Source organism: Eucalyptus grandis, chromosome 3 (genome assembly GCF_016545825.1).
Source record: "Eucalyptus grandis isolate ANBG69807.140 chromosome 3, ASM1654582v1, whole genome shotgun sequence".
Lineage (NCBI taxonomy): Eukaryota > Viridiplantae > Streptophyta > Magnoliopsida > Myrtales > Myrtaceae > Eucalyptus > Eucalyptus grandis.
The window spans coordinates 6,106,212-6,119,759 of NC_052614.1; the positions used below are offsets into that span (position 1 = coordinate 6,106,212).

The 13,548-nt window shown below is 41.7% G+C and overlaps 1 protein-coding gene across 1 annotated transcript; it reads right to left on the minus strand.

Moving 5' to 3' along the window:
* Positions 1–9,515: 9,515 nt before the first annotated feature.
* LOC104452880 (acetyl-CoA-benzylalcohol acetyltransferase) lies at positions 9,516–10,541 on the minus strand. Its single transcript, XM_010067376.3, has one exon. The coding sequence runs from the start codon at positions 10,539–10,541 to the stop codon at positions 9,516–9,518; it is 1,026 nt and encodes a 341-aa protein (XP_010065678.2).
* Between the last annotated feature and the right edge of the window lie 3,007 nt (positions 10,542–13,548).

A 13,548-nucleotide genomic window follows, 5' to 3' on the forward strand; every position in this document is an offset into this window, starting at 1 on the left:
TCGCCGTTCGTCCGCACGCCGGCACCACCGCTCGCACCACCGTCACCCCCCTCTCCTCCATCTCCGCTGCAGCTCGATGCACCAGCGGATCCGAAGACGCCGGAGCAGCCCACGGTCCAGCCGGATCGTCGTCGAGCACCCCTCTCGCACCGTTCGCTGCCTTGCACCCCGCTGCTGTCCCGCGAGCCGCCTCCCTCACCATCGTCCTCGCTCGTCTTCACCTCCAGGAGGCTATTCGGCTAGTTTAGGCCACGGCTTAGCCGCCTCCGGCCACCGTGTGCCCCCGCCTTAGCCCGCCGGAGCTCCGCCTAGTCCTTACCGGCCTTGCTCGCCCCAACCGACGCCAGATCAGCCCTCCTCCGAGCTTGCTCAGTAGCTGCAAAAATGGGTATTGCAGCGGGGTTTTGGCCCGTTTTGGCCGTCTTCCCGAGCCCGGATGCTCGGCCCGCTTTGAGGAAAGTTGTTCTCCTCGGCGTCCCCGTCGTTTTGGTCCGCTCGGCTCGCTAATCCGGTGAGTTTAACTCACTAAACCTTGATTAGACGGTTAATTATGCCCTAAGTGTGCTTAGTCTAAGTTAAGCAAGTTTAGGTGGATATTTGAGTTTATTTAATTGTGATTTGGGTTAAAAGGTTTGTTTAATTAAAGGTTAAGATAGTTTATTTAATAATAAACCTTGATGGGACATAATATGATTTTAATTTTGAATTATTTAATTAATTCGAAATTCTGGAAATTTATAATATTATATTATATTCCGAAATTATTAAAATATTATTATATTAAAAAAACGGAAAAATTATTTTTGATCCCGGTTGCTCAGAATTTCGTGCCGACCGCTGCTGTGTAGTTGGATTTTGAAATTGATGATTGGATATTATAAATTGAGTGTGGATCGTGAAAAATATGAATATTATTATTTAATTATTTTCGGAATAAATTTAATTATTTAATAAATTCCGAAAATTTTGTCAAAACCCTAAACTCTCAGAATTTCGTGCCGATCGCTGCTGTGCATTTAGAATTTGAATTTGATGATTGGTTGTGGCAAATTGAGTGTGATTGCGATAAATATGGATTCTTTATAAAATCCTAAGTGTAGAAATTGATGGGAGATTGGCTGTGATTGACCACCTATTAGAGGTCGTGCCCAGTGAGGCCGTGATGTACCACCTAGGAAAGGTCATGCCCAATGAGGCCGTGATGTACCATCTAGGAAAGGTCGTGCCCAGTGAGGCTGTGATGTACCACCTAGGAAAGGTCGTGCCCAGTGAGGCCGTGATGAACCACCTATGAGAGGTCGTGCCTAGTGAGGCCGTGATTAACCACCTATTAGAGGTCGTGCCTAATAAGGTCGTGATGAACCACCTTTGAGAGGTCGTGCCCAGTGAGGCCGTGATGAACCACCTATTGGAGGTCGTGCCTAGTGAGGCTGTGATTAACCACCTATTAGAGGTCGTGCCCAGTGATGTCGTGATGAACCACCTAATTAAAGGTCGTGCCGAGTGGGGCCGTGATTGCCATTGTCTCTTAAACCTTCCTATAGGGCCGGGATTGAGAGCAATGATTGATTTGCTAGAATGACATGTAATCGGCCGAGTCGATTGATCGCTGAGACGATCCAAGTGGTTGAGTTGTCTTGATAATGTGATTGTGCCATGATTGTTTGGTTATCATAATTGTACGTGGTTGAATTATATAAATTGTGCTAACCTGCATATGAAGGCTGAGGCGAGGTAAGTCTTCTGTGTGATGTGGCTAGGCCACGCGAGGCGTATTTTCTTTCTAATAGGGGTTTAGGGGGTTGAACTTGCTGAGACATTGTCTCATCCCAGTTGTGGGATTAAAATTTCAGATCCCTGGTGGATGGAGCAACTAGATAGCTTTGGTTGGCCTTGAGGAGTTGCAGAGGTGAAGTCATGAGATTGGAGAACGTGTCCGACTTGTAGGTCGTAGGACAATTCATTTTTAAGAGCCGGTCTTTTGTAGACTTTTGGCCGTAGACCTCTGTTTGTAATTCTGTTGAATTATAGAAGTGTTATGTTGTGGTTTCGCTTCCTGCTTTTCTATCCCGTATTTTATTGTCAGGGGTTTTATAATACATTCCGCTTGCGCATTAATAAATGTATGGGGTCGGCGACACTACCTGGGAATGTCGCATTGGAATGATCATGTTGGGATGTTGACGCGCTCGAGGTTCGGGGCGAGACACAAAAGGTCTTGAAGTGCCGCATGAGTGTTCCGCCATTGTTGATGCAAGCAATCTTGAAGCACCAAATATCGAGTGCTTGAAAGTGGGCTTGTTGTTTTTCGTTCGTGCAATTACATCTGAGAAGAATTAGTCTTTGTAGTCGATTAATTGAGATAAGATTTGCGTGTAATTCCTTCGTGAGATTGAGAGATTATTTCGTGAGGAATTTCGGGGATAAACATTGTGTGTGTTATTGGGTGTAATTGGGGTTTGGGAAACACTGAGAGAATGTCTAAGCGAGGACATCCATAGAAGAAAATCTGGTGAACCTGTATCTATTACTTTAGTATGTGAAAATAGAGGAAGATTTAGAACACATGTGGGTAAGAGTAATACTAATATGGACAGGCGTAGTCAGTCTAGGACTAGTGATGTTGTCTGTTGGAATTGTGGCAAGAGGAGGCATTTTAAAAGAAATTGTCTTAAGCTGAAGAATGAGAAGGATGAGGAAATTATAGTTGATTTTGTGGATAATGTTGCAACTGTCACGCCCCGAACCTCGAGCGCGCCAACGTCTCACCATGGTCATTCAAATGCGACGTTCCCAGGTTAAGTCGCCAACCCAATCAAATCTTTAATGCACATGCGGAAGCATATTATAAAACCCCTGACAATAAAATACGGGATAGAAAAGCAGGAAACAAAATCACAACATAACACTTTCATAATTCGACAGAATTACAACCAGAGGTCTACGGCCAACAGTCTACAAAGGACCAGCTCTTAAAAGGAATTGTCCTACGATCTACAAGTCAGACACATTCTCCAATTCTCATGACTTCACCTCTGCAACTCCTCAAGGCCGACCAAAGCTATCTAGCCGCTCCGTCCACCAGGGACCTGAAATTTTAATCCCCAAACCGGGATGAGACAATGTCTCAGCAAGTTCAACCCCTTAAACCCCTATTAGAAAGAAAATACGCCCCGGGTGGCCTAGCCACATCACACAAAGACTTACCTCGCATTAGTCTTCATCTACAGGTTAGCACAGTTCATATAATTCAGCCACGTGCAATTATAATAACCAAACAACCATGGCACAATCACATTATCAAAACAATTCAACCACTTGGATCGTCTCAGCGATCAATCGACTCGGTCGATTACATGTCATTCTAGCAAATCAATCATTGCTCTCAATCCCGACCCTATAGGAAGGTTTAACAAACAGTGGCAATCACGGCCCCACTCGGCACGACCTTTAATTAGGTGGTCAATCACGGCCTCACTGGGCACGACCTCTCATAGGTGGTCTATCACGGCCTCACTGGGCACGACCTCTCATAGGTGGTTCATCACGGCCCTATTAGGCACGACCTCTCATAGGTGGTCCATCACGGCCTCACTGGGCACGACCTCTAATAGGTGGTCCATCACGGCCTCACTGGGCACGACCTCTAATAGGTGGTTAATCACGGCCAATCGCCCATCAATTTCCACACTTAGAATTTTATAAAGAATTCCTATTTATCACAATCAACACCCAATTTGCCACATCCATTCATCAAATTCAAATTCTAAATGCACAGCAGCGATTAGCACGAAATTATGAGAATTTAGGGTCCCAAAATAATTTTCGAAATTTATTAAATAATTAAATTTATTCCGAAAATTAATTAAATAATAATATCCATATTTTTCACAATCCACACTCCATTTATAATATCCAATCATCAATTTCAAAATCTGAATACACAGCAGCGATCGGCACAAAATTCTAAGCAACCGGGGTCAAAAATAATTTTTCTGTTTTTTTTTTCTAAATAATAATATTTTAATAATTTCGGATTATAATATAATATTATAATTTCCAGAATTTCGAAGCAATTAAATAATTCAAAATTAAAATCCTATTATGTCCCATCAAGGTTTATTATTAAATAAACTCTCTTAGCCTTTAATTAAGCATACTTTAAATTAAACAAATATCTTAATCTAATTCACAATTAAATAAATTAAACTAACCACCTAAGCTTAATTAACTTAAGCTAAGCACACCTAAAGCATAATTAACCCTCTAAGCAAGGTTTAGTGAGCTAAACTCATCGGATTAGCAAGCCGAATGAACCAAAACGACGAGGACAATGCGAGGATCGACTTTCCTTAAGGCGGGCCGAGCATCCGAGCTCGGGAAGGCGGCCAAAATGGGTCAAACACGGGCTGCCATACCCATTTTCTGCAGCTGCTGGTTGAGGTCAGACGGAGGTGGTTCGGCGGCGGTTCGAGCGGAGGAAAGGCGGAGAGAGGCGGTGGTGGCTCAAGCGGTGACCGACGGTGACTCACGACGGCCAAGGAAGACCTCCGATGGCCTTGGCAACGACGAGTTGCAGCTGGACGATGTAGGTGACGGTGCTGGAGACTCCGGCGAAGGCGGAACGGCGAGCTGGCCTACGTGGGACGCGCGCAAATGAGCGGCGACCGTGACGGCGAGGAGCTCCGGCTAGCGACGTGCAACGGCCATGGCTGCTCGGGTTTGCTGTTGGGTTTCGAAGCCTCCGAGGCACACCAAAGAAGGAGGATAGATGGTCGAACGGCGGGGAAGAGAGGGAGACGGAAGGCAAGCGGCGGTGATGGCGGCGAGCGGCTTCGGCGATGAGCGAGCCAGCGGCCGAGCGAGCGATCGGGTGAAAAGGGCGGCGTCGGGCTCGGCTGACTTCCAGTCGAAGCTCCCCCTTCTCTCTCCTCCAAAGTCCCAAGGAAGAAGATGATGGAGATGGGTTGGAGGTGACATCCCACCTTTTGAAGAACAAATCCCTACCCTCCATTTGTCATGATCTTATGCACTCTTGCCCCCACACCATGACATCACCAAGTGATGTCATACTCCACTAACTCAATTATCCACAACCTCTTCCAATGGGTGCATTTTATTTTTCTGCCGGGGCATGAAACTTTGTACATTAATTTCTTTAATTCCATTCAATTCTCTTCCAATTGAGTCCAATTGAAGTCCATAAAATTAATCCAATGTCACCACACTTTAATTCACATCTTCACTTGTCCATAGAACCAACTTAAGTCCCAAAAGCGTGATCAAAGGTGGACCTACTAATTTCTCGAGCCAAATTAGCCATTCTCTAATTATTTTGCTGAAAAACTCGGCTTACATGAAAAATCTTCCGAAGATTAGTCAATATTCCTAAAACGATTCGCGACACACCCAGACTTCCAATTTTTGAATTTGATCTCAATTCCACGGTTAATTTTACTTTGGCACGATACTAGCGCGGCCCAACCTATCGAGTAGCCTTTGTGAATTTTTATGCATTTGACCTGTGATTGATCATCTCAAGCCACAATGTACATCTTTGAAACATTGGCGACTTTCGGTTGTCGGGGTAATCTCAAGGTTTCAAATACGAACACAGGGTATCCAATCGATAGAAAAGTCGGTTCAGTGCCGATCGACACGAATTATGCGATCTGGTGGAATCACCCACACCTGATCACATGCCTCTGTCGAGTCGACCTTTCTCCAATCTCTAATCGATTTTAATTGTGTTGTAATGACCCTTGCAGACTAGCTCAGTCGAAAGGTCGCTTCCTGGTCAAATTCTCGAGTCTGATGCATTATAAATTCTTAACAACTTCACCCGATAGACTAGTTTCCACATGAGTGGCCAACTCAAGGAAAAGAATTATATGCGTGCCAACGAAATGCCCGTCTCAATTTATTGAAAATAGAATTGAAAAATCGGGATGTCACAGCAACTATAGCAAATAATGCCGATTATGTCTTGTCTGTCACTAATTATTCATCGTTTGATGGATGGATTATGGATTTTGGTTGTTCTTTTCGTGCAACACCAAATAGAAACTGGTTTACTACTTATCAATGCATAGATAATAGTAAAGTACAGTTGGGGAACAACACTGAATGCGACGTCATCAATGTTGGCAATGTTAAAATCAGAATGCATGATGATATCGTGAGGACATTGACTGGAGTGAAATACGTTCCAGAGTTAAAGAATAACTTAATTTCCTTGAGTGCCCTAGATTTAGCTCGATATTGATATATCTAAGAATGTGGAATTCTAAAAAAAATTTCGAGGTGCTTCAATAATAATGAAAGGAATCAAGCACAGTGGCCTATATGAGCTTCAAGGTGAGAGAGTGACAAATTTCACTGCAAAGACGTCGAATGTATCTGTTTGATAGTCTAAATTGTGGCATATGCGTTTGGGGCACATTAGCGAGAGAAGCTTGAAGGTTTTAAGTGAAAGAAATCTATTATGTAGTTATGTTCCTAACGAACTGAATGTATGCAGGTGCTGTGATTTAGATCAACGGCGGAAAGTACAATTTAGTACGATTGTCAAAGAAACCATGGAAATTACAGAGTTAATTCATTTGAATGTTCACAAGTTGTCACAGTTTCCTTTGAGAAAGAGTGCTAGATATATGCTAACAATTTTTTATGACTACTTGATGAAGATGTGGGTATTTGTGCTTAAGCACAAGTTTGATACTGTTGTCAGGATCAAGCAATTGATATATTTGATCGAAAAGGAGACTAATAAAGCAATCAAGCATGTGCGGATTGACAGTAGCATGAAGTTTTGCTTGAAGCTATTAAATGAATTCTGCATGAAAGAAGACATAGTAAAACATCGTACTAATACTGATGAATCACAATATATTGTAGAATTGATGAGCAAAACATTGTTAGAAACGACCCATAAAATGCTCTCTAGTGCTGGTATGGCTAGAAGATTGCTAGTGGATGTGCTAAGTACAACGTGCTACCTAATGAATAAATCCCCATCAATTACGATTGGATATGAGCCTCCCAAGGAAATGTGGTTAGGTAACATTACTGATTATTCTATTCTTAGAATATTTGGTTGCCCATGTTATATTTGAGCGAGTGATCTCGATGAAAGGGTAAGAAAGTGCATATTCCTAAGCTATGCATGAGGTGAGAAGGGTTATTGATTGTGGTGCCCGGAGTTAAAATAATCTATTATCAGTAGAGAAGTTACGTTTGACGAGTCTCCAGTACTTCTAGCTAGGAGTGATTATAGCAGTATTCAAACGGATCTGAACGGTGTTCAACTTGAGATGGAGTCGTCACCAGAAACTCTTGAGGCAAGGAGTATGAATACAAGCAAAGTAATCGACACGGATGGTGCTTGTAGTGAGGTGGAGCCTATAGAGATAATGGTTGCCATAATTGCTGAAATTAAGAAAGTACGTATTCAATCTCCTGACAGATATAGATGCAATAATGGTTTTGCTTTATCTATGGTTAAGGAGGTTGCTTCGGAAAATCCTTGCGGAGTAGTTAAAGGTGCATGTGGAGTTGGTATTCTAATGAGATCCTCAGTCATGGAAAAGTTTAAGCAATGCTTAGACTTGGATAATATTGTGGCGGTTGAGCCCATCGAGGGCTATGGGAAAGTAGCGACAAAGTTTAAATGTTTGCAAAGTGATTGTGACTTGGCTCAAACGTCGAGCCAAAGTGGAGATTGTTATAATATGTCTTGAGTTTGAGTTCGTGAATGAAACTAAACCCAAGATAAATGAAAGGAAAGTGGATATTTGGATTCCAAGTTGCTGATTTGTAGAGACCAAGATATTATAATATGTCTCAAGTTTGAGTCCGTGAACGAAACCTAACCCAAGATAAATTAAAGGAAAATGGATATTTGGATTTCAAGTTGCTGATTTGTAGAGACCAAGCTATGAATTTGTAGATTACCGAAACAAAGTTTCATTGAAATCCAAGTTCAAGAAGTCTGACTTTGTGTCAGAAAAGAAAATAAAATCAAGGCTATCCTAGTAGGTATGGGCTTTTGGAACTCAGTCAAACAACAACGAATAAGAGAAAACGAATAAGAGAAACAATAAAAGGAAATAAAAGATATGGTATTATTTGATGCAGCAATTAGCTTGAATTCCAAGTGCATATATATGCACGTTCTCGTGGATGCTTGGTGGATCACAAAAGGTCTTGAAGCACCGCGTGAGTACTTAGTGTTCTGCCGTTGTTGATGCAAGCAATCTTGAAGCACCAAATATCGAGTGCTTGAAAGTGGGTTTGTTGTTTTTCGTTTGTGTAATTACATCCGAGAAGAATTAGTGTTTGTAGCCAATTAAATATTGAGATAAGATTTGCGTGTAATTCCTTTTTGAGATTGATAGATTATTTTGTGAGGAATTTTGGAGCTAAACACTACATGCGTTATTGGGTGTAATTAGGATTTGGAAAACACCGAAAGAGTGTTTGAGTGACTCGAGTGTATAATATTTCTTGTATCACATGATCTATAATGAAATTCATCGCCGCTCTCTCTATGGACGTAGCTATTTATGATTGAACTATGTAAATCCGGTGTCCGATTTATTTTCTTATTCTATCTATATATTATTGTTCCATCGTTCGCTTTCACAACAGTTAACAATCTCGGGCACGCGTTAAACCTAAATCTAATACAACAAGATCATATGATATGATAAGATTATGACCAAAAGCCACCACTTGCCGGCCCAGCTAAACTCTTCCTCGATATTGTCATTGAACCATTTTCCAACCAACTTGACGGTGATTCACAGGTCGCAGATCTCTAGACAAATGGTACTATCAGTCCGATGACTTAACCGCACATTATGGTGGTTCTTCTCGGACCTCTAAAAATTGAGCAGGTAGAAAATTTATGGGGGCGTTCTTGCCAAGCCGGCAGCCAGTCAGTTTCACTATCCTCGTTTTGTTCAGCACGTCAAGAACAATTATAAAGAAAGACTTTCCATACGTACTGGATTTGTTGATTTGTAGAAATTATAAGTTTTGCAATCAATCTTCCGATCAAAGTACCTCAGCAAATTGAAACCAACATATGTGACATATGTGCCAACGCGGGCCGAAAGTATGATGTGCGGAAAGTTGGTACGATGATGGACAAGTAATTCACACTGATCAAACCGCAAGAAAATAATTCAAGATATAGTCAAGAAACCTCTATAGCTTTTCATTACAGTGGCAATATAGTAGTACAACAGGGTTGGCAAATAGTAGTACAACAGGGTTACCTAAAGTTTGTTATATCCAAACTTACCTAACTTTTTGCAAGAGAGCGAGTTTTTTTCAATTTCCTAATATAACTTACAAATCAACATACTGCTATTACACTGAAAAACTAAATAAAACAGACAAAGGTTTATTCGTCCATCCTTCACATTACATGTGGACTTACAATGTGCATACATGAAATTATATAGTCCACGGGACACGTGCGGATAAACTCTATGATAGGATCGTGCTGTCTACTTATGGGAAGCATATTCTAAAATGTCATCTTGTTGACGGAAAAGATCCATGTCTTCTTCAGTCAGGCTCACCCACGCCTCAACTCCATTATAATCACCACCTTTCTTGTGATCCATCAACATGACCGAGTCAAACGAAGTGCATAAGCTACTCACAAACTCAGGTTCACCCCAACCCAAATTTACTTGGTACAGCGGAAACCGACACCAGCTGGTGAAAATGAGCACGTCGGTGTCGCCTTTTCGCAGTTCCTCTTGAAACTGTCCCACCGAGTTCGTCACCATGTCGCCCAAATCCTCCCCGTCGATCGCATTTGGTAATTTAGCAAGCAAGGTTGTTATTGCATCTCGCACCAAACCCACCAAGCCATGTAGCCCAAGCTCGGTCACCTCGGCTGTGGACTTCCCGTTCACCATTGTGTAGACATTGCCGCCCAAATTATCGTGCCATAGGAGATCTGTCCTTCCGCGCAAGTTCACCGTGTGTGAAATGAAGAACGGCTTGGATTGACCATTTCTCAGCTTGGCAATTTTCAAGAGAGCAATGGAAACGAGCGCTGTGACCAGTTCCACACGAGAGGGTTCCCTTTTGGAATTGAAGCCTCCGCTCCTTGCGATGGCTTTGAGTTTCAAGATAGATTGGTTGTCGAACACGAATCTTTTCACGACATATTTCGCACCTAGCATTAGTTTGGCAGGAGGCTCGAGCTTGGGCAAGTCTCTTGGCGGTAAAATGGATGATACATCGAAGCACGGATGGTTAGCCTTCTGAATGCTTCCACGACATGCCATCGCCCACATGCTCAGGAAGGATGATATAGTGTGCATGTCGGCGATTCTGTGCGAGACGCGGAGGCCAACCGCCATGCCACCACAAGTGAATTTGGTCATTTGGACAACCACCAGAGGCGACCCAATCTGGTCCATCTGATGAGGTTGAGTTGCCAAATGACCGAGGACATCATCGGGGTCAGTTTCTCCATGGAGAAATTGATCGAGAGTTCCATCAGCTTTGGCTTCCATGAGCTCCACCCCTTGGTCGTCACATTCAAGCAAGCACTTCTCTTTGACATATCGGCCCGCAAGAGGGTAAAAGAAGGTTAGGTTTCTGCGAGAGCTTTCTCAAGTAGACGAAATCTTTCGCTGATAGGCACGAATGAAGGGTCGGGTACATCAGTTTTGGATGAGTAGAAGAAAATGATACCAACATAAACTGGAGGCTGAAGCTGATCAATTAGAGAAATCTTCAACTTGCGAAGGTGGTCAGCTGTGGGAGCTGAGGGTTTGACCAGCTTCTTGCTCTCTATTTCAATCTTCATTTTTCTTCCGGAGTTGGCCTCACTATTTTGCTTTCAAGTGCTTGCGATAGTCACCCTATTTATAGAGTTGGATCTGTAAAACCCTCCACAAGACTAAATTGTTAATCGATATTTAACAAAATAATAAATTTTCTCTTATAGGTCGTTACACATGCCATGTCCCCGATTTTAAAGGTTAAATTAGAACTCTTCGTTCAATTTGCAGTTTAAAGTAATAAAAGAAAACCTTAAAAAAAATAAAAAATCTCAAGAACTCTAGTGCTGAAAAGTACCTCTTCTCTCAATCCAAAGACCATTCCAGATGAGCGTTAGAAAGTCTCAAACTAGAACATAACGAAGGCAGTTGGTAAGCATTTGTTTTTTTTTTTTTTTTGTTTTTTTGGTAGAAAGTTGGTAAGCGTTTGTTCTGATCAACGTTAATCAAGTTTGCGAAAGTTAATGTATATTTGTAGATCCTCTTAAGAAACCTGGTCAACGGACATAATTAGAATGCGGCCCAAGTCTAAATTAATATTACGTCTAGATGAGGCGTCATATGTCTCACTTCATGCGCGAATGTATACCAATAATTTACAAAGTCAACTTTGGTAGTTTCATGAGTATACGCTCAACATTTGTCTTAAGTAGATTGACATACATTTGAAATCTTCTAATAGCGCAACTATTGACCCAATAATTAGCGGTATTGAAATAGTTTCTCTCTAGAAAATATAAAGCGATGAGTTGACAAAGCATAGGGATTTTCCATTGACGCAAGACTTCTTCATTATTTGTTAAGTTTAATTGGCCGGCCTTAATAAACGAAGAAGCCAGCTTTGTCTCATTCACAGAGGATTACGTTAGAGATGCTTCAAGGATATAGGGACGTCCTTTCATGCCAACCAAGTTGTCGCGACCCCAATGGTTCTTTAGATCAAATTTTTTCAATCAGAAATTGACACATGGCATCTTCTTGCGAGTCTGACGCCAGCAAAGTTTGATCATCTGTCGTCTTATCACATCAAACACAGACTTTGGCTCCTGGGGTGGTTCCAAGTGACTGGCTATGAGGTCATCCATTGGTCTCCGTAACTCGTTTCTACACGGCATTTGCACATTTAATTACGACGATATATTACAGTATCATAAAACATGTTACGACATTTTTATACTTGTAAGAAGATGAAGTATCGAGAGAAGATTAAGAGAATTTTGTAGGAATTGTGTTTTCATTGTATTGATTCAATGTACAATGCTCTGTAATATAATACAAGATTGATGTAATAAAGGGAAGAAAAAGATTGAATAAATGATTGACATCAATTCCTAACTAATTCATACACAGATACAATCGACCGAGATTCCTTCTAAGTATGTCTTCGGAATCCATCCAATGCATATCTTCCAACACTCCCCCTCAAGCTGGTGGCTGGTAGATATCTAAGACGCTAAGCTTGCTTAATAGATATGCATGTTGTCTCTGACATAGAGGTTTGGTAAAGATGTCGGCAGGCTGTTCTACCGTTCCAATTCCTCTTGTTTCAACTATCCCTTGCTGAATTTTCTCACAAGTGAAGTGACAATCCACTTCGATATGCTTTGTTCTCTCGTGAACTATGGGATTTGCTGCAAGTTTGAGTGCCGCATCATTGTTGCAAAACAATTTTGTCGGACCCTTTAATTTGACTCCTAGATCCCGAAGTAGTCCTCTTATCCATACGATCTCACAAGTAGTCTTCGCCATAGCTCGATATTCTGCTTCAGCTAAAGATAAGGATACAGTCGCTTGCTTCTTGGTCTTCCAAGAAAGAAGTGATTTTCCAAGCTTAATGCAAAAACCTGCGATGGATCTTCGGCTCATAGGACAAGTCGCATAGTCTGCATCACAATATGCTAACATTTCCATGTTGCATTTCCTGGATAAGAGAATCCCAAGCCCTGGACAGCCTTTCAAGTATTTCACAACTTTTAAGGCAGCATTCATATGAGATAATTTTGGACTATGCATGAACTGACTGAGGGTTTGTACTGCATATGAGATATCTGGCCTAGTCATTGTCAGGTATATGAGTTTCCCAACAAGTCTTTGATAACTCGAAGGATCCTTAAGAACATGATCATGATTCTCTTATATCCCTTCATCATAATCCTTGGTAGTCAATTTTGTGTTTTGCTCAATTGGAATGACCGAGGGTTTGCATCCGGATAAACCTGCTTCAGAAATGATTTCTAACACGAATTTCCGTTGACTAAGAGAAATCCCCTGATCAGATCGAGCAATTTCAATACCAAGGAAATATTTTGGTGCTCCCAGATCCTTGATATGAAAAGTGGAATGCAAGTACTTTTTGAATCTTTTTATTGCACTTTCATCATTGCCCATGATAAGGATATCATCTACATAAATCAGTAGATAGATTGATGACATACCTTGATTCCATGTGAATAAGGCATAATCGTGTCTGGATTGATGGAATCCTGTAGATATAAGGGCATCAGCAAATTTTGCATACCACTGCCTGGAAGCCTGCTTGAGACCATAAAGGGATTTACGGAGACGACATACTCTATTCTCCCCCTGTCTCCGTAAACCCTGAGGAATTTCCATGTATATCTCCTCATCTAAGTCTCCATGAAGAAAAGCATTATTCACATCCATTTGATGTAAATGCCAATCATGGATAGCAGCAATAGAGAGAAATGATCTTACAGTTACATCCTTCGCTACTGGA